Source organism: Homalodisca vitripennis, chromosome 2, assembly GCF_021130785.1.
Source record: "Homalodisca vitripennis isolate AUS2020 chromosome 2, UT_GWSS_2.1, whole genome shotgun sequence".
Taxonomy (NCBI): Eukaryota; Metazoa; Arthropoda; class Insecta; order Hemiptera; family Cicadellidae; genus Homalodisca; species Homalodisca vitripennis.
In genome coordinates, this window is record NC_060208.1 from 2,590,210 (window position 1) to 2,610,720 (window position 20,511).

At 34.9% G+C, this 20,511-nt stretch overlaps 1 protein-coding gene across 1 annotated transcript in view; it reads right to left on the minus strand.

Annotated features, from left to right (window-relative positions):
* Positions 1-4,303: 4,303 nt before the first annotated feature.
* The window catches only part of LOC124353415 (beta-1,3-glucan-binding protein-like), a 30,447-nt gene continuing 14,239 nt past the window's right edge, over positions 4,304-20,511 (minus strand). The window contains exons 5-20 of the mRNA XM_046803255.1: positions 13,963-14,014; positions 12,262-12,449; positions 11,162-11,298; positions 10,349-10,512; positions 9,614-9,705; positions 9,510-9,582; positions 9,386-9,457; positions 9,262-9,333; positions 9,138-9,209; positions 9,014-9,085; positions 8,890-8,961; positions 8,766-8,837; positions 8,498-8,728; positions 7,465-7,550; positions 7,129-7,218; positions 4,304-4,464 (exon numbers count right to left, since the gene is read on the minus strand). Of these exons, the coding sequence (XP_046659211.1) occupies positions 4,366-4,464; positions 7,129-7,218; positions 7,465-7,550; positions 8,498-8,728; positions 8,766-8,837; positions 8,890-8,961; positions 9,014-9,085; positions 9,138-9,209; positions 9,262-9,333; positions 9,386-9,457; positions 9,510-9,582; positions 9,614-9,705; positions 10,349-10,512; positions 11,162-11,298; positions 12,262-12,449; positions 13,963-14,014 (1,644 nt within the window). The 3' untranslated portion in view covers positions 4,304-4,365. The remainder of the gene's footprint in view (positions 4,465-7,128; positions 7,219-7,464; positions 7,551-8,497; positions 8,729-8,765; positions 8,838-8,889; positions 8,962-9,013; positions 9,086-9,137; positions 9,210-9,261; positions 9,334-9,385; positions 9,458-9,509; positions 9,583-9,613; positions 9,706-10,348; positions 10,513-11,161; positions 11,299-12,261; positions 12,450-13,962; positions 14,015-20,511) is intronic.

Genomic DNA, 20,511 nt, shown 5'->3' on the forward strand with positions numbered 1-20,511 from the left:
CAAGCCGCCATTTCTGATTGGATAAACCTTTTGAGATGCGGTTTGCGGCATTCAACTCTACTAAGTGAGCTCTTTCAAATGAGGTATCACTCGACCCATGCTTCAATTTAAGATTTCCATGTTTTCCTCTGTGGGCCGTCCCCCCATGGTTGGCATGTCATGGTAATAGCAAGGAAAAATAGTTTACATAGCCATATGACACTGTGCAAAGTTTATAGATGTTATCACCTATGGTTTTTAAAATATTAAGCCGTACCCATACTTTTCAAACACCCTGTATATACATACATGTAAAGAAAACACACATCATATACGAGGTGTGTTAGAAAAGTAATGAGATTGGTAACACTGCGGGAGATCTGGCAACGTTGTGTCTACCGGCTGACGCTAAACCTGTTTATTTATCCCTTCCACTTCCTCAGTCCGAGTTACAACTCCGTACAGTTAACACATTAGTTTTGACAGCGCCATTAGTAAAGTTGTGTTTTAATTGTGCGTCACAGAAATGGAGCATCGAAATTTAGAGCAACGTTGTGCAATAAAGTTTTGTGCTAAACTTGGTGAATCCGCGAGTGTGACTTTTGAAAAGTTGAAACAGGTCTATGGGAAACAGTGCTTATCGAGAGCACAAGTTTTCCGCTGGCACAAATCATTTTTGGAAGGCCGAGAACACGTTGAAGATGAACCTCGCTCAGGGAGACCTTTGACTTCAAGAACGGACGAAAACATGGATCGTGTGAGGGCGCTTGTGAGATCAGACCGTCGTTTAACAATAAAGATGATCAGTGAACAGCTAAATTTAAACACTTTCACCGTGCATCAAATTGTGACAGATGATTTGAACATGCGAAAGGTTTGTGCCAAATTGGTGCCGAAAAAATCTCACAACTGAACAGAAGGACAATCGAAAAAAATGTGTGCGTTGATCTTCTTGAGAGGATTGCTAATGACCAAGAATTCTTCAATTGTGTGATCACTGGTGATGAATCCTGGATATTTGAGTACGATCCTGAAACAAAGCGGCAAAGTAAAGAATGGCACACTTCGTCATCTCCTCGGCCGAAGAAATGTCGAATGAGCAAATCAAAGATCAAGACCATGCTAATTTGTTTTTTTGACAGGAAAGGTATCGTACACAAAGAATTTGTTCCACCAGGACAAACTGTCAACCAAGTGTTTTATAAAAGTGTCCTTGAAAATTTGAGGAAAAGAGTGATCCGATCCGTGTGAGACCGGAAATTGCAGACAAGTGGATGCTTCATCATGACAATGCTCCATGTCACACGGCCATTTCCATCTGTGAATTTTTGAACTCAAAACGCATTACTGTTGTTCCTCAACCCCCCTATTCACCTGATTTAAGTCCTTGTGACTTTTTCCTCTTCACGAAATTGAAACATGTCCTAAAAGGACGTCATTTTGGAACTCTGGAGAACATTCAAAAGACTGTGACCGACCAGTTAAAAGCCATACCAATTGAAGACTTCCAGCGCTGCTACCAAGAGTGGGAACGACGACTCCGCCGATGTATAGCTGCCCAAGGAAACTACTTTGAAGGGGATAACATTGTTGTTTGAAAATTATAAAAACTTTGGTTAGTATGAAATCAGTCTCATTATTTTTCTAACACACCTCGTATATATATATATATATATATATATATATATATATATATATATATTTGTATAAATGGCAATAGCCGAATTTAATTTCAATAAACATTAAATCACAAAAAGTACTTGCTCCGCCAGGACTCGAACCCGGATCTCTCACTTTCCTGGTGCTACCATTACACCACTGGTGAATGTGCTACCATTACACCACAGAGCCCTTACTTTTTACGATTCAATTATTCTGTATTTGTAATTTTTGTGATTCAATGTTTATTGAAATTAAATTCGGTTATTCCCATTTGTACAAATTTAATTAATGTAAATAAAGGTCATTTGACAGATATTTTGTCTTCCGATCATATGTTAGTTTAGTTATTTAAACGCATTGTGACAGATACGGCTATATATAATTGTATTCTTTATCAGGACAATAAGGCAAACTAAACTTATACACTGGAGATGTCTTAGACCGGAAGTAGATTAAAAGGGTCTGAAGTACACGCTATTGACCGAAGTAGGTTTCTGAAACCTTTATTTTCTTTCTCATTCTTTATTGGGGTATTAGCTGTGGTGTAAGAAAAGTAATTTAATCGAACTAACTCATTATTCACAAACTAATGCTTACCACACTGAAACCGTACATCTCCGTTCACACACCTAAAATAGACAATTAGGAAGCGAGCCCCCATTGTAGCGAACAGGATGGCGAATCAGAATTAACACAGTGGATAGCGTGCTCAGATTCATTTACTTATCATTCATTCACTTTAGAAAATCACCACCAACACAGAGTAACAAAAAATTTAACCTAGATAAGAATCTTCTGTCAAAATACAATATTGGCCAGACGAATTTAAAAAAAGAAAAAACACATTACTACAATTAACCTCAAAATTTTTGTTGTATGTCTCAGGTGTACCTGAATAAAGAAATTAGGAACAGCCATAATTTAAAACAAGAACTGCCAATTCCACCCGGTATCCTTTCGGCTAAGGGCGGGCTGCGAATGAAAACCAAGAAATAACACTAAATAGCACTTAAACTAAACTTAAAAATAACAAAATATAAACTATAATAACTGGCAACAATAACAAAATAAATTAATTAAACAAATAGCAGGGTATCACAGATGTAGACTAGGTATTCAGCTCATCATGGAGGCCAGTTTTCCAGCAGAGCAGGAAATTCCTGGAAACATGTCTATCACCACCCATGATGAGGAAGTAGCAGGAGGTAAGAGAGTTCTTCTCCTATACCTCGTCAGTGCGAAACAGCAACTTAATCCAGCATGTCAGTGGTAAAATTTAAAAAAAATAACAAATATGATTTTAAAATGCAAAATTGTATTACAAGTTTCCACTACCATGTAAGAATTTAGAAGTTCCTTGCCACTCTGAAGAGGATGTGCAGAGCACTCTCAAACAGCACAGTCGGTGCTCTCTGCAGCCATAACGAACAACACTTACATATATATATACACAACATGAGCTGGGGAGAACTGGGCTCAAGACTTAGAACCGGCTCAACACGAGACAGACTATTATAGTACAAGACTATCATACAAGCCTGAATTATGGCAAATAAACTGCTGTTTAATGCACTTATGTTGTTTAAACTTCCCATGAGTATAGAAGATTAGTTTCTTCCACTGACACTAGTATTCGAGTTATTACTTCAGATATCTTTACATTATTAATAAATAATAAAGTCAAAGGGTTAAACTTGCAATGATACGTCTTACACTATAGTAGTATCATGTTTGAACACGAGGCACTACACATGTAGAGCATGTTCTACATTCTACAATTATAGCTAAGGTGGGAAGGCTTGATTCAATGTGAAAATCGTACGCTGTCACAGATTTGACTCCTGGAATCTGGAGTCATGTCATCTGATGAGATCCAAAAAAAAACCATTGACAAAGAAGCTTAGAATGAACATCAGACTCACCTGGACTGCAACGTATAGCATAAACTACATGAAGAGGTATTCTCATGGTCTCATCAGGTGCACAATTAATTGAGTGTACTACTATGTAATAGACACAACCTGTAATCGCAGTGTAGCAACCAAGTTTCTTCATATATTGTACCTATTATGGGAGGGTGGTTAAAAATATATTCTGCAAACGTGTACGCATTTACTTGTTTAAAGAGAAGTATTTTGAGTTTATTCATCAATAAGTGTTGAGAACGGCAACACAAGGTGGTGAGCCTCTCGGGTTGTGATTGAGTGGGAGGAGAAAGCTGGGAATGTCCGTGTGGATTGTGCGGATTCCCAGAATTTCAGGGGCTTACGAACAATCCACAGGTCATATCAGTGATGAAATTTTTACTAAGAATTGCCCAAGCAGTTGAGTTGGAGTTGCTGTTGATCGCAAGAGAACTGGCCTGTCACTACATTATGCCAGTGGTAGGGGGTCACTCGGTGAATTTACTACAGTACATATTCCCAAAACAACTGATAAGATGTTAGGTGTTGGTAAGAATTAACAAACAATTAATTGAGGATACATATTTAGTAAACTATTCCTTACCTACGAAGTTGTTAGACTCAAATATTTTGTGTGCATGTATTTAAAAATAAAGAAAGATCATTAATAATACACATACAGTACAAAAACGTTACAGTTACCCAGCCCTACATCAAGATACAAGTTTAAAGTGGGTAAAATAATTATGCTGAAACAGTTGTAATTCATTACAAACACTTTATTTTCTTAAATACAGTTGAGTATAAGATGAGTAAAAGGTTACAGGGCTGTGACCTTGACAGACTCAATTTGTAACGCTGAGTCTCTGTCCCACGTTGGCCTCCACGACTGCTTATCCAACCAGAAATTTACAAATCTCTGCAAAATGAAAGCTTAAATTATGCATTACGTAACACAGAAGTCATACTAAGGTACATGAAAGTTTACAGAATGCAAAGTGATAGCTTATATCATGGTCATTACATTCTGTTAGATTACACAACATGAAAGCTTAAATTATGCATTATGCAACACTGCAATACAAGAAAGTTGACACAATACAAAGTGATAGCTTCAATTATGGAGCATTACATTCTGTTAGATTACACAACAAAGCTTACATTTAAGCTAACATTAAACAATACAGGAACTAACACTAATTGCAACTAGCTGCCCTCTAGCAGCGGTGATAAACAAGTCATTTGAACATGGACACTTTTCCTCATTACTAAAACTATCCAAAATTTATCCCAAACATAAGAAAGGAAGTAATACAAAAATTGAAAATTACCGACCAATTTATCTTGTATCCTCATTTTCGAAAAAAATAGAAAAAATTGCAATAAGAAGAATGATTGAACATCTTGAAAAACAAGACCTGTTATCAAAACGCCAGCACGGCTTCCTGAAAGGAGGGTCCACAGTTAGTCCACTTGTAAGCCTAATTGAGTTAATCACAGATAAACTAGAAGACAACAAATTCATAGCTGCCGTCTTTGTTGACTACAGCAAGGCATTTGACTGCCTCAGACATGATCAAATTTTGATTAAGTTGGAAACCCTGGGCATCAGAGGGAAATCAGGGGACTGGATAGCAAGCTATCTTGAAGGGCGCAAAAAGTTTGTAGAAATAAAAAAATACAGGCAATGGAAAGAAAACCTCCTTCAGATCCAGTGCTCAACCATCATCAAGAGGAGTGCCACAGGGCTCAGTCCTGGGACCCTTTCTCTTTGTCCTATTTACAAATGACTTCCCATCTTTCATAAATGATACTAATGCAGAGACAATAATGTATGCAGCCCAACCAGAAAGAAGCCACTTTTATGATTTATGTGAAATAGAACATGTAAACTAAATGGCAAAAGATACTCATACATTCAAAGTATCTTCAAGGTTTACATTCATGTGCTAAGTAAATACATGTAATGTCAAAACATATGTTCTTATATAGGGTGGGTGAGAGATCCGTGATGTAATAATGAGATCCTTATGACTGCTGTTGTTAAAATAATATCACTCATTTGTTTTGACTGTCAGTTTACAGTCCAGTAAACAGTAAGTCTACAGGTGGAGGATCATGGAAAAATCCCTCCCAAACCAAATCTGGAGGAAGGGAATTGACTTCATGGATTTCTATGAGTGTGTCCGAGAGGTTATAAAGCTATCACACTCATTGTGGCCGTGGCCAGTCGTCAAGAGCACAGTGTGTCCGAGAGGTTATAAAGCTATCACACTCATTGTGGCCGTGGCCAGTCGTCAAGAGCACAGTGTGTCCGAGAGATTATAAAGCTATCACACTCATTGTGGCCGTGGCCAGTCGTCAAGAGCACAGTGTGTCCGAGAGGTTATAAAGCTATCACACTCATTGTGGCCGTGGCCAGTCGTCAAGAGCACAGTGTGTCCGAGAGGTTATAAAGCTATCACACTCATTGTGGCCGTGGCCAGTCATCAAGAGCACAGTGTGTCCAAGAGGTTATAAAGCTATCACACTCATTGTGGCCGTGGCCAGTCGTCAAGAGCACAGTGTGTCCGAGAGGTTATAAAGCTATCACACTCATTGTGGCCGTGGCCAGTCATCAAGAGCACAGTGTGTCCGAGAGGTTATAAAGCTATCACACTCATTGAGGCCGTGGCCAGTCGTCAAGAGCACAGTGTGTCCGAGAGGTTATAAAGCTATCACACTCATTGTGACCGTGGCCAGTCATCAAGAGCACAGTATGTCTGAGAGGTTATAAAGCTATCACACTCATTGTGACCGTGGCCAGTCGTCAAGAGCACAGTGTGTCTGAGAGGTTATAAAGCTTTCACTCTCATCGTGGCCATGGCCAGCAGAACTGTTGACAAGCTTAAAGTGACTTTAAAGCTTGTTCACTATCTATGATGAATGCCAAAATTTGTCAGAAATCTACTCTTACTTAGAATAGTATATGTCACTTTCAAATAGATATAATGAATGTTTTCCAAATAAGATTATTTTTATTATAACAAAACATACCAGACTAATTTCTGAACAGGTCTGGTACATAAACAATATCAATTTCTTTCCTTTTCCTCTTAATAATTTTAGACCAGATAGCAGAAAGAAAATCCTTTAGTTAAAAGAAACACTAAACTTATATAATTTTATTGTTATAACTAAAACTTAAATTTGTGAATACAGTATTTTATTTTTAAACATAATAAAGTTTAAGGAACTTTAGGCAACTTATTTCTGACGCCACAAGAACATTTTCATGTACTTATTTTTTTATATGTAACCCACAAAGACAACTACAAAAAGTATTACAACAAACTTTTAAAATAATAAATAAAAAATGCACCAGAAAAAATAATAAAACCATACTGACATAAATCAAATTTCTGATTTGAATAATTGGACCAGCTTAAAATTGTTCTGTGCAAATTCATCTTCTATTGACACTACTATTAATATATTGACAATTTTATTCTAAACTATACTAATGAAAATCTTTATTACTAATAATAAATTTTACGAGTTTAGAACTTTTTCTTAGGTTTTCCATTATTCTTTTTCTACAAACCTTAGGATGAGTATTTTTCCAAGGTTTGTTCCTCATCGAGTCCGGGAAGTCTCTCCCTCCAGCCACATGGACTCCAAGTGTTATGTAGAACTGAAACAAGTAGGATTTTGTTTGTGAATGTATACATGAAAGTTTATTTTTATCGATAGATTCTAATTTACAAACTGAAAAATTTCACAGACATAATCAGCATGCAGTAAGAGATATGTAAATTGCTAGCTTTCGCATATCATAATTTAATTCCAACAAGACATTTGTTCTCTTCTAATTCACCAACTAGTTGGATACTGATACGATGTCTGTGTCGGACGTACACAACTTAAATACACAAATTACCTCTTCAGTGAAGAAAGATGACTTCAAGCCACTGTTGGATGTGAGGGTGGTGAGTGGTTGTCCATCAACGGAAAATTCAAGCCGATCTGCAAAAAAAATAACATTAACCATCAACTTTAAGATGTCAAAACAATTAAACTAAATTGAAAAAGAAACCAATAAGAGAACACTAGATAAATTATTTTCAAGCTTATTACTAGGGGAGGGGGTAACTATTTTCCAGCAATTGTAATTATTTGTCTGTAAGTCAAATGTCAAACCTCTACAAGATTGAACAGCATAAAAGCTTATAGCAAGAGATATTTTTATTTTAACAGAAATGCTGTTGAGCCCTTCAAACATTCAATCTGACCCTTTTAACTACCAAAGAGTCACATATCATATATATATTGTATATGTGACACCTCGTATGGCTTCTCTCAGCCCGTAGCCTAGGCTGAGGCCTAGTAGTAGCACTGACTACATGCTGTATGTACGACGTGCCCTCGGTTACTCAACCCTTATTTTTCTGAATAATTCAGGCTCAAGTTTTCTAGGTTCAACTGTTTGTTGATGAAATTTCAGCACATAAATTCATCTTATATATTACCAAATCATCCACAATGTTTTAATCATAACTCATTCTGATTAAGAAAGCTCATCTCTGGGCAAAACAAGCTGAGATGTACACGAGTACTAAGTTTACTAAAGTAACAAATGCTGCTTTAAAAAATATTACTGATGATGGAACAATGTCCCTCAGATGAAATGTCAACATGCAGAATGGAAGACAACAAAATTCTAACCATTAGATGTATTTTTTTAATTACAAGACATTTTTGTTATACAGTTTTTATATGACAATTCAGGGCTTTGTTGATACAACTTCTAAAAAACATTCTGTATTAGACAATTGAAAACTGAAGTAAACCGGTACCACAGGGCTCTAGAGAATAATGAGAGAGGGATCGGACATACGGAGACAGTTTCAAGTCTCGAGGTTTCTGTCAATTATCACACAGATGGACACACAATACGATGGTAATTTACGTACCATGAGACCAGACAAGTCTGTAGGTGTGGAAGTCCTGTCCCCACCTGACGTCCCGTGTAAGCTGGGAGTACTGTGACGATGAATTCATCAGCACTCCGGCCTCCAGCAGTCGGTTGTTCTCTGTTGTGGCAACATCCGTGTTACCTCGGGCCATGCCCAGCACCATGCGGCCCCAGTTGGCTCCCAGGTTGGAGTTAGCAGGCTCCAGCCACAGCTCTGCAACAGAGTTTACAATATCATTTTATAATCTTGGCAACATCTGTGTTACCTCGGGCCATGCCCAGCACCATGCGGCCCCAGTTGGTTCCCAGGTTGGAGTTAGCAGGCTCCAGCCACAGCTCTGCAACAGAGTTTACAATATCATTTTATAATCTTGGCAACATCTGTGTTACCTCGGGCCATGCCCAGCACCATGCGGCCCCAGTTGGCTCCCAGGTTGGAGTTAGCAGGCTCCAGCCACAGCTCTGCAACAGAGTTTACAATATCATTTTATAATCTTGGCAACATCTGTGTTACCTCGGGCCATGCCCAGCACCATGCGGCCCCAGTTGGCTCCCAGGTTGGAGTTAGCAGGCTTCAGCCACAGCTCTGCAACAGAGTTTACAATATCATTTTATAATCTTGGCAACATCTGTGTTACCTCGGGCCATGCCCAGCACCATGCGGCCCCAGTTGGCTCCCAGGTTGGAGTTAGCAGGTTCCAGCCACAGCTCTGCAACAGAGTTTACAATATCATTTTATAATCTTGGCAACATCTGTGTTACCTCGGGCCATGCCCAGCACCATGCGGCCCCAGTTGGCTCCCAGGTTGGAGTTAGCAGGCTTCAGCCACAGCTCTGCAACAGAGTTTACAATATCATTTTATAATCTTGGCAACATCTGTGTTACCTCGGGCCATGCCCAGCACCATGCGGCCCCAGTTGGCTCCCAGGTTGGAGTTAGCAGGTTCCAGCCACAGCTCTGCAACAGAGTTTACAATATCATTTTATAATCTTGGCAACATCTGTGTTACCTCGGGCCATGCCCAGCACCATGCGGCCCCAGTTGGCTCCCAGGTTGGAGTTAGCAGGCTTCCAGCCACAGCTCTGCAACAGAGTTTACAATATCATTTTATAATCTTGGCAACATCTGTGTTACCTCGGGCCATGCCCAGCACCATGCGGCCCCAGTTGGCTCCCAGGTTGGAGTTAGCAGGCTCCAGCACAGCTCTGCAACAGAGTTGGCAACAGTTACCTGCCATGCCCAGCACCATGCGGCCCCAGTTGGCTCCCAGGTTGGAGTTAGCAGGTTCCAGCCACAGCTCTGCAACAGAGTTTACAATATCGTACCAGAATCTTGATAACATTAATTATGGTAAACATAAAATTATCTCATTCATAATATGAGTTTAGTTTTGACATATTTTTATGTTACTAACTTAAAAATAGTTAGTTTGAATTAACACATTAAATGTATTTAACGTTTAAAATTATTCTACTCTGTGCCAACAATTTATAAAAATTAACTCAAAGTTACTAACATATAATACTTTTCATTTGGTTAGTAATATTCTGTTGCAAATAAAACAAGCAAAGGAACAATAACAACCAATTTCAAACAAACAATTTAAACAACTGTGAATTGTAAATAGATGTTTGTCTATTAATGGGTTGATATTTCAGCCAATATGTAACTTGAGTAATACAGTACTTTTAACACTTGTTTAGTTTTTATTGGATAATTAAAAATTTAATTTCACTGTTTGTTGAGTGTCAACCAACGCATTCTAAACTATTCTCCAACAGAGTCTACAATGATCACACAAACCCGTGACAACAGAGCTCACTATGCTGTCACTATGTTTGTACATACCTGGTACAATCCAGTCTCCACGAGGAAGCTTGGCTCGTATCTCTACGGTTCCATAACGGAAACTGAAACTGTTCTTGGACTTAACTCGAGCTGACATAACTGGAGGCAAGATCAGAAAACCGGTTGCTTGACGACTGCATTCCTCTGGTATTGGAGAAGTGCATCTAGCAAATGTACACACAACAAGCTTAGATAAGCACAGAATCAAAGACATAAAGTTGATCTTAAAATGGCGAAATACCAAAATTTATCGGCTATCTTACAGATGGTTTATAGCGAACAAGTATCAATGTAAGTTCAGCTAAGGTATTTTACAGTTCTTGAAAATCATGTTCTTATACAATCTCTGTTACAATATAACAATGTAGTGTAAGTAGGACTGAGTATTGCTGGTGTAGCAAATGACAATAACAGGACAACTAGCCACCTTCATTTTAGAAGACATCTAAAAGCCTGGCTGCAAGAACGATCGTTTTATTCCTTGAACGAATTTTACAAATGGAGACAACTACGTTTATAAAGACAAAAAATTAAATGTAATATTTTTACTTTAGTTCTATTACATTGTTTCACTGTATTACTATGTATTATATCATGTTGACGCCACTACTAGTCTTGAAGACTATTTAAATAAAGAGATTTTGACTTTGACTTTAGCCACAGACAACAGCACGATCAGACATTATTGCTGCAAACAATAAAGGTCAATATAAGTGATTTTAATTGTGTTAAATCTATAATTGTATAAGTGAAGACATGTACTGTACATACATACCGGTGGTAAACTTCACATTTTAGCTGCTTCTTACATACCCTTCCAGATTCAGAGTACCGATGTTGACTAGAGCCTCGCTGTATCTCTCTTCCATCATGATAGGCTGTATGTACAACTTTCCGTTGTCCAACCAACTGACTCTTGAGTCTTTCGTGAACACTGTGAACTCATCATCCTGCAATGTAAAACACAAATATTATAATAATAACAGGTAAAATGTAAGAACATGTCACAGTTGAGAGGTGTCAGCTGTTTGTTGATCTTGCTTGGCAAATAATGTACCTTAGTGATTGTGCTCACTTATACGTGACCGATGCGGGAAGGAATGTATTATTGGAATTGTTATAAAACTTGAAAAAATTGTTGGTATATTGCACATTTTTATAATTTTACTAGTTTTTTATATTTAACTTTTGAAATTTTCAACAAGTAGGCTACCGTTAATCTTAAAGGAAAATTAAACTATTATTTTTACAATTTTTTCACCATATGCAAAGTTTGGTATCTGTAGCTTTACTAGTTCTAGAAGTATAAATATTTTCATTATAAAAACAAAATGGCAGCTCACAAAATAGGACATTTTTTGTGTTGAATCAAGAATATTATTGTAAACAGAAGTTTGTGAACATCCTGTATATATAAAGTTCCAGTGATACTTAAATATAATATTGATAATTATACTTTTCTTACTATAAGATGTAACACATGTACTAACGGCTGGACAAATTGATGAAAAAACAAGTGTTTTCAACATGAATAACAAATCTAATAATATACATCAGTACAAGATAAAGCAATCATTTACACTTTTATACATTGTGTTTCTGTAATACAAGAAATGAAATTTAATGTCAGGATATTGGTTGGTGGTTAACTGTAATTGCCAGTTGCAGTATTTAACAAAAAATGAGTGTGACAGAAAAGTTTGTGTTGAGATAGTGGAATGTTTTACAAGTAATTTGAGAACACTGTATTAGAAATTTGTGGGGAAAAAGAAACAAGGTTAAATGTAATGATGTAAATTTTATTCTTCATATGTTAAATTTAGGACAAGTACAAGAAAACATTTAAGTTCAAACATCACTTAAAAATTGAAAATTATTTGTTTATTTAATATCTTCTCTTGTAATTTGAATCATCCCTCAACTAGGTGTGATGTGTAGTCAGAGTTTCGGGTTTTCAGTGCCCTCTCCAACTGCAAAATCTGCAAACTCTTATAGTAGCTGTCTTTTGCAAGATTTTCATTAGTGAGTCTCAACTGCTCTATCTTAAGTTTTCTCACTTCTTTGTCTTCTGGGATCAGTAGACATGCAGAATCAGTTTCTCCTATTGGGAAAAACAAATCTCAATTAATATGCTTCGTGTTATAGTGGTTGCTATCTAATAAGATGAATACTGAACCATAAACCATTTATTCCATTTAAGTTTGAGATTGATTATACTAAACCAACAAATGATAGGCATAATAATCTCAAAATATGTTTAAACTGAACCGGTCACTTATATATATATATATATATATATATATATATATATATATATATATATATATATATATACATTTTAGAAAGCCCAATATGAGTCTACCAGTCAGAGCAGGCAGGGTTAGCAACAACCCTTAACACTCAGGGAGCCCCACCGACTCTAACAGTCACCTCTTGCTGTAGAATAGACCTATGGAATTACATTTGCGGCCAGTGATGTGCCGCTCCTGGACATCCATAAGGTCGCCCAGATTTAAGTGACACATCGGTTGTTGCTGTGCCCAGTGGTAGGTTCAACTGGAAGGTATAAACCAGCCAGAAGTGATCCTTGCTGGGAATGAGTACAATCTAGGTCAAAATCAACAAATTGTAACAGGATGTCATGACTCGCAAACATGTTATGTGTCATCTTCATGCACACTATCACACTTGATAATACAAAATTCTACTTATTAAAAATAACTGAATTAAATAATACAGGTTACAATAGTTCTGCAGTGTATGGCCAACCACTGACAATTGTTACCGTTTCAATCCTTCCCCTGAAAACTTGCGACAAGGCCAGTGTTCCAACCCCTTACGATTCCAACGTAAACTCTCATATCACAACGTCTTTGTTTACCTATCAGTGCCACGAAACATCTGTCAAAGTGAATAAGACCTTTGCAATAATGTATAATACATCTACTTTTTGTTTATTATTCATTACTGCGTATTAATATAGTGATTAAAATATGTAGTACCTATACCAAGTGTATAAATATATTTTCAACAATATTGTTCATAATAATAAATATATTGTGGAGTTGAAACTATCAATTTCAGCCTTTTATAAAATTCTTCTACAATTCACATAACTTGATGACTGCAATTTTTCTACCTGTTCCTTAAAGTTTCATTTCTGTATACAAATTCCACTATATAAACTTTAATAAAGTCTCGAGAACCTAAATCAAGAAGAGTCAAATATCAACAGGAAATATACTACTCTAAGAATCTTATTTGATAAAGGATTAGATTAGGAAAATTATATACGCAAATACAAAACAATTTTTCAAATGGAGCATGAAATTTTAAAATTCTGTCAGAAATGAAGTTAAGGCAATCACTGCACTATTTCTGAGAGTCAAATGTCTTAAACGGGTGTGAGATAATAAATATTATAAAAGGACTAATCAATACTGTAGTATGTTTTTAAATGTGCATTATTTATGGGTTGCTTCTTCTGAGATATGGAGTGTGTAACATGTGAGTGGGTTTTATTAAAGTAGATAATCATTATTGTGATTCAGTATCTATTAATTTAAGCTTCTATTAACTACAGTCATTATTGTCTTTACTTTTTTGAATGTTACCTTCTTCTTTTGGTGTAGTTGCATCTTCTTTTACTTCATTACAATGCACATACTGAAACACATATATTAATATAATATGGTATTATTATTATAGTTTTCCTAGATGAATGCAAATATTGATTATTTCCAATACTGTATTTTTGAATTATTATTAACTCAGTAAAATAAGGCAAAATAAGTATGCAACCTCGGAATGAAAGATAATGAGCTAAAATTTTGCATACGTCTTTATTTTGATGGTATAAAACTTACCTCAAAAGTCCCATATAATCACGTGTACGCGTCTTTAGATATTTAAGGTCAAAGTTCACGAAAATCAGTTTTTTGCAAATATCTCGTTTCCCTTACGCTAAATGACTTTGAAGGTGGTTAGAGAAATTGTAGAATGGAAAATTCTCTTCTACTTTTGTATGAATTAATTTTATGTACGTTCAACCCTTTTTGAGATACAGCGCAAAGAGTAGGGGACCGCTTACCTGTATATACGATAATGCGAGGTCAGCCAGTAGAATACAATAAATAAATGAGTTATATTGTTAATTATTCATTTAATATTATTATTATTATTACTGAATACTATTATTATTGTTAGCATTATTATCATTATTATTACATTTTTATTATTATTTATTATTTAATATGCCTAGACGAAACCACTACAACATATATCATCGATGGTGGATTTCTCTTGCATCACGTTGTATGGAATAAAGATGATACTATCTCTGATATTTTGAATAAATACGTCAAATATTTACAAACACATTATGGGTCAAGTATCGTTGTATTTGATGGTTACTCAGACTACACTAAGATCATTAAAGCGATGGAACAATTAAGAAGAACTGCTGGTGTTTCAAAATCTTACGAACTCCGCTTTGATGAAACAATGGAGGTGGCAATCAGCCAAGAAAAAGTGTTATCGCATTCATCTAATAAAAAAATATTTATAGACATGCTTATCAACAAATAAAAAACTGTTAATATCACTACAAAACAAGCCAGAGATGATGCTGATGTTCTCATTGTAGAAACAGCTATTGCAGAGTCTAAACTTAAAAAACAACTTCTGTCATTGTAAGAGAAGATATTGATTTGCTAGTTATCTTGATAAGACGTGCTCAATCACATCAACAAGAAATTTTTTTCAAAAAAATGGGTAAGGGTAATGTGGGGACAAAACTGAATTCATCGAAAAGTTTTGATAAATACCCTCATTCTAAGAAACACATATTATTTTTACACGCGTTTAGTGTATTTGATACGACTTCTGCGCTTTATAAAAAAGGTAAAATATCGTTTATTAAAATGTTCGAAAAAAAAATCACGATTTAAATCAATCAGCTCAATTATTTAAACAAAAAAACTGCTCTGTACAAGAATTATTTAAAAATGGAGTACGTATTTTCTTAGCAACGTATAATGCTCCGAAATCAGAAGTCTTTTCGATACACCCAGTTAATCAAATCAACAAGATTCAACAACCAGTGCAGTTATCAAGTCTTCCACCTTCAATTACAGCAGCTCGTCAGCATATCCTTCGTGTCTATTATAAGACCCAAATTTGGTTGGGAAATGATTTAGAACCCCAGGAATTCGGCTGGGTAGTGCAAAATGAACTCGTGGAACTAATAACAACATTATTACCACCAGCACCAGAAGAACTGCTGAATACATTATTTTGCAATTGCAAGAAAGGTTGTGGTTCTAATTGCGGATGCAGGAAATCAGGATTGCGATGCACTTTAATTTGTGGGCAGTGTAATGGACAATCATGCCTCAACGCTTCATCAACTTCAGATGGTTTCAATGAAGAAAGTGACTATGCACCTGATATTCTTGACTCTTTCTATTCTGATACTTTAGTAAACGGGAATGATGATAATGAATCCGATATTGAACAGCCAGAGGAAGAAGAAAAAGAAGAAGAAGAAGAAGAAGACGGTGAACAAGAAGAAAACTAAAACAAAAATATTAATCATTAATAATGAAAACAAATATTTTATATTTGTAATTTTAATAAATTAATTATTGGATCAATAAATAAATATATAATTAAAATTCATTTGAAATATTTTTTTTAATATTGTATGTTTGGTAAAAATAAAATAAGTATTATTTAGTGAATATATAATTTATAATTAATATCTATAAATATGGTATATTTATAGATAGGGCCATGGTACAGTGCCCACAATTTGGTACAGGATTTATAGTGAATTTGAAGATAATAGATTCTGTAATTGATTTTAAGGCTATATCACCTAGAATTGCAACTTTAAACCTGAAGACTGCCACCAAAATATATACAATAATAAATGCCCACACCCCCACTAATGAGAAAAAACCGTTTGACAAGGACTATGCAAGAGGTGGAGAATTTCTGGGACCTCCTGGATCAAACTATAAGTCAGACTGATAAGAAGCATGTAAAGATTTTAATAGGGGATTTTAATGCCCAATTAGGACAAGAAAAGAAATATCGAGATGTAATTGGAAAATGGGCTGCCCATAAACATACAAATAGAAACGGACAAAGATTAATAGAAATCTGCAGAACCCATGGATTTATCTCTAAATCAACATACTTTAAGAGAAAGCCAAACAAACTTAAGACATGGAAACATCCAGACTGGATAAAGGGGGAATGGCAATTACACCACGTATGCATGGATAAATTCTTCCACAAGGAGATCTACAATGTCAAAGTGCTGAGAGGAACTGATACAGGTTCGGACCATTACTTAATAAAAATTAAAATCAAGTTGACTCCACTAAGAAGAAAGAGACAACAAACAGATGTGAAGAAGAAAAGAACATTTGACCCTCATCAACTAATTCAAAATGAACAATATAGAAAAGTTACAGAAGGTATAAAGTTGACTGAAAATTTGGAGGAAATAAAACAAATTCTCAAAGAACACGCAACAAATTTGGCACCACTAAATCCAAGGAAAAAACATGCTTGGTGGAATCACGACTGTGACGAAGTGCATGAAAGAAGGCATCAGGCTTGGTTGAAATTTCAATCTCATAAAACCGAGGAAAATGCATATAACCTCAAGAACACAAGGAAACTATTCTCCAAAATTATTAGAAAATGTAAGAGACAATATGAAACACAGTTAATTAACTCTATAGAGAAGAATTACTATAGAACCAACTCTAGAGACTATTACAAAGCCTTTCATACACAATTACAAAAGTACAGCCCTCCGACATTATTGTTGAAAAACAAAAATGGAAAAACTGCACATAACAATAAGGAGAATGCTGAAATAATGGCAGAAGCATTTAAGGAACTCCTGAATTATAAGGAACCGGAGGAAATTTTGGAAATCAACACTAATACTCCAATAAAAACCAAACCTGAAAATATTAACCCCCCTACAGTAAAAGAAGTTGAAACGGTACTTAAAGAATTGAAGAACTACAAAGCAGGTGGTGAAGACCAAATGTTTGCAGAGGTGTGGAAGTATGCTGGAGTATCTAGTCATACCTCTCTTCATATGATACTACAGAAAATTTGGATTACTGAGAAATTTCCCGATCAATAGACTATAGCTATAATTCATCCTTTGCACAAGAAAGGTGACAGATGTAATCCGGATAACTATAGAGGTATATCACTCCTCGATTGTACTTATAAGATTTTTTCAAAGATTCTCTACAACAGGATTAAGGACCAACTAGATCAAGAACTTGGAGAATACCAAGGAGGATTCAGGCCTTGGAGAAGTTGTACAGAGCAAATAATTACACTTAAGTTAATTATGGCATATTATAGAAAACGAAATAAACAACTCTCGATAACATTTGTTGATTTCAAGAAAGCCTATGATTCCATTCATAGAATATCACTATTAAAAATACTGAGACATTTTGGACTTCACCCCAAATTAATTAAATTAATAGAACTAACATTAACTAATACAAAGTCTAAAATAAAGTTTAGAGGAGAACTTTCAGAACCATTTCAGATAAAGACTGGCTTAAGACAAGGTGATGGATTATCACCGCTTCTTTTTAACTGTGCATTAGAGTACGTCATGAGGGAATGGGAAAGAAATAACCAAAAAAACATAAAGATTGGATATCAAAGGGACAACATTAATCTGAACTGTCTGGGGTTTGCTGATGACTTAGCTCTTTTGGCCAATGACATTCAGGAAACAAAACAGCAAATTAAATCTTTACAAGATATAGCTCAGAAAATTGGTTTAAAGATATCGTTTGAAAAAACAGAAGTTTTATTAACGCAGCCTCCACTTGCAAATAAAATAAGGTTGGACAACCACAATATAAAAATTGTTCAGAAATTTAAATACTTAGGAGAAGTAATCACTTATAACCTGAATGAAAAACCATCTTGGCAAAGTAAAATAGACAAACTAACTAAGATTAAACATGCTACTAAGAATACGTATAATAAAAGATGTCTTTCAATAAATACAAAATTAAGACACTACAAAACAGTTGCTCTGCCACAAATTACATACGCAAGTGAAACAATATTTAAAACAACAAATACTATTGCAATAGATAAGGTTCTTAAGATGGAGAGAAGAATAGTCAGAACTTGCTTAAACAAAAACTATCAAGTAGACGGAGTTTGGAGACTAGCTTCCAATGAAACAGTCTACAAAAATATAGAACCCATTACAAGTATAATTAAAAAAAAATTAATATCATTCCTGGGGCATTTGTTAAGAACACCTGAAAATAGAATTAGCAGGAAAATAGTAGGAAAACTGTGGTATAGTAAAAGTGACATTAAATGGATCACAGAATTAAAAGAAGATATGAGAGAGTTACAAATTACAGTAGAGGATTTAAAACACAAGACAAACACTCTACACTACAGCTGAAAAGAAACAAACAACGAATAGGAAGAGTGGTTCCGGAGGAGGAAAGGAAATTACGCTCGGAAAGGATGAAGAAATATTGGGTGGATGAAAGAAGAAAGACTAGAAAATATAAAGTGACTAAAGTGGTCCAATGTAGGCCATAAAATTATAAATAAATAAATAAATATGGTATATTAAATAATTAATAATAATAAAAATATAATAATAATGATAATAATGCTAACAATAATAATAGTATTAAGTAATAATAATAGTAAATGAATAATTAACAATATAACTCATTTATTTATTGTACTCTACTGGCTGACCTCGCATTATCGTATATACAGGTAAACGGTCCCCTACTCTTTGCGCTGTATCTCAAAAAGGGTTGAACGTACATAAAATTACTTCATACAAAAGTAGAAGAGAATTTTCCGTTCTACAATTTCTCTAACCACCTTCAAAGTCATTTAGCGTAAGGGAAACGAGATATTTGCAAAAAACTGATTTTCGTGAACTTTAACCTTAAATATCTAAAGACGCGTACACGTGATTATATGAGACTTTTGAGGTAAGTTTTATACCATCAAAATAAAGACGTATGCAAAATTTTAGCTTATTATCTTTCATTCCGAGGTTGCATCCTTATTTTACCGTACTATATAGATTTTTTACTATATATGTAAAATTTATGACTCATTGTTTAATTACTTACAAGGTAGAAATAGAATAGCAGCATAGTTATCTATTCATACTCATGCCACATGCACTGATTGTCTCATGTGGGTGTGTAAAGGGTAATTATTATAATACTAATACCTATGTTTACAAATATAATAATTAATTGATATTGTATATATTATATAATCAATTAAATTACTGCAATAACTTTTACCAATCTGAGGTTGTTTTATGATTTTTGGTTTAACCTACATTTAGATTATCCAGCCTGTAGCCGGTCCCGAGCTGGAGACTACTCTTCACCAAATACTCTAACTGTATAGTCAAAACACAGCTATAAACATAAACTTCAAACCTTCAAATTTGTAAGGAAGTTTTGCTAAGACAGTGTGTACATTTTAGAAGAAAACTATATATATATATATATATATATATATATATATATATATATATATAATTTTAGAATATATCCTATATATTTGTCAAGTGGGTACAGAAATATACCCTGCATAAGCATGTTATCATTGCATTGTTATGTATCCAAAGTATTGATATTTAAAAATTATAATGATAATTTGAAGGATATGATTTAATAAAAAATCTGAAAGTACCTAATTTATATAGTGTATGTACATGAAATAATGTATGTTCAAACTGAAAATGTACAACTTGAAGATAACTTAATAATAATTATTAAAGATATTAAAACTAAATTAATAGGTACTTACAAAAAAGACATGAAAATAGTCACTCTAGTGATTGTTACTGTGATCTTTGACCATAAGATATGGAAGTTCACCAAAGATGATAAGTTTCTTCTTGTTTTGTACTCAGCTATTTAACTAACCAAACTACCGGCACCAGTTGTCTATATTTGTCTTCAGTTTAAATGTCAGTGCCCCAGTCACACACGAGCAGCACTTATAGTTACAGTATAATGATTGTTGCCTGGAATAAAGACTGTTATGTTATAAACTAATTACTAAATATTCAAATCAGTTATAATCATTTTTAACAC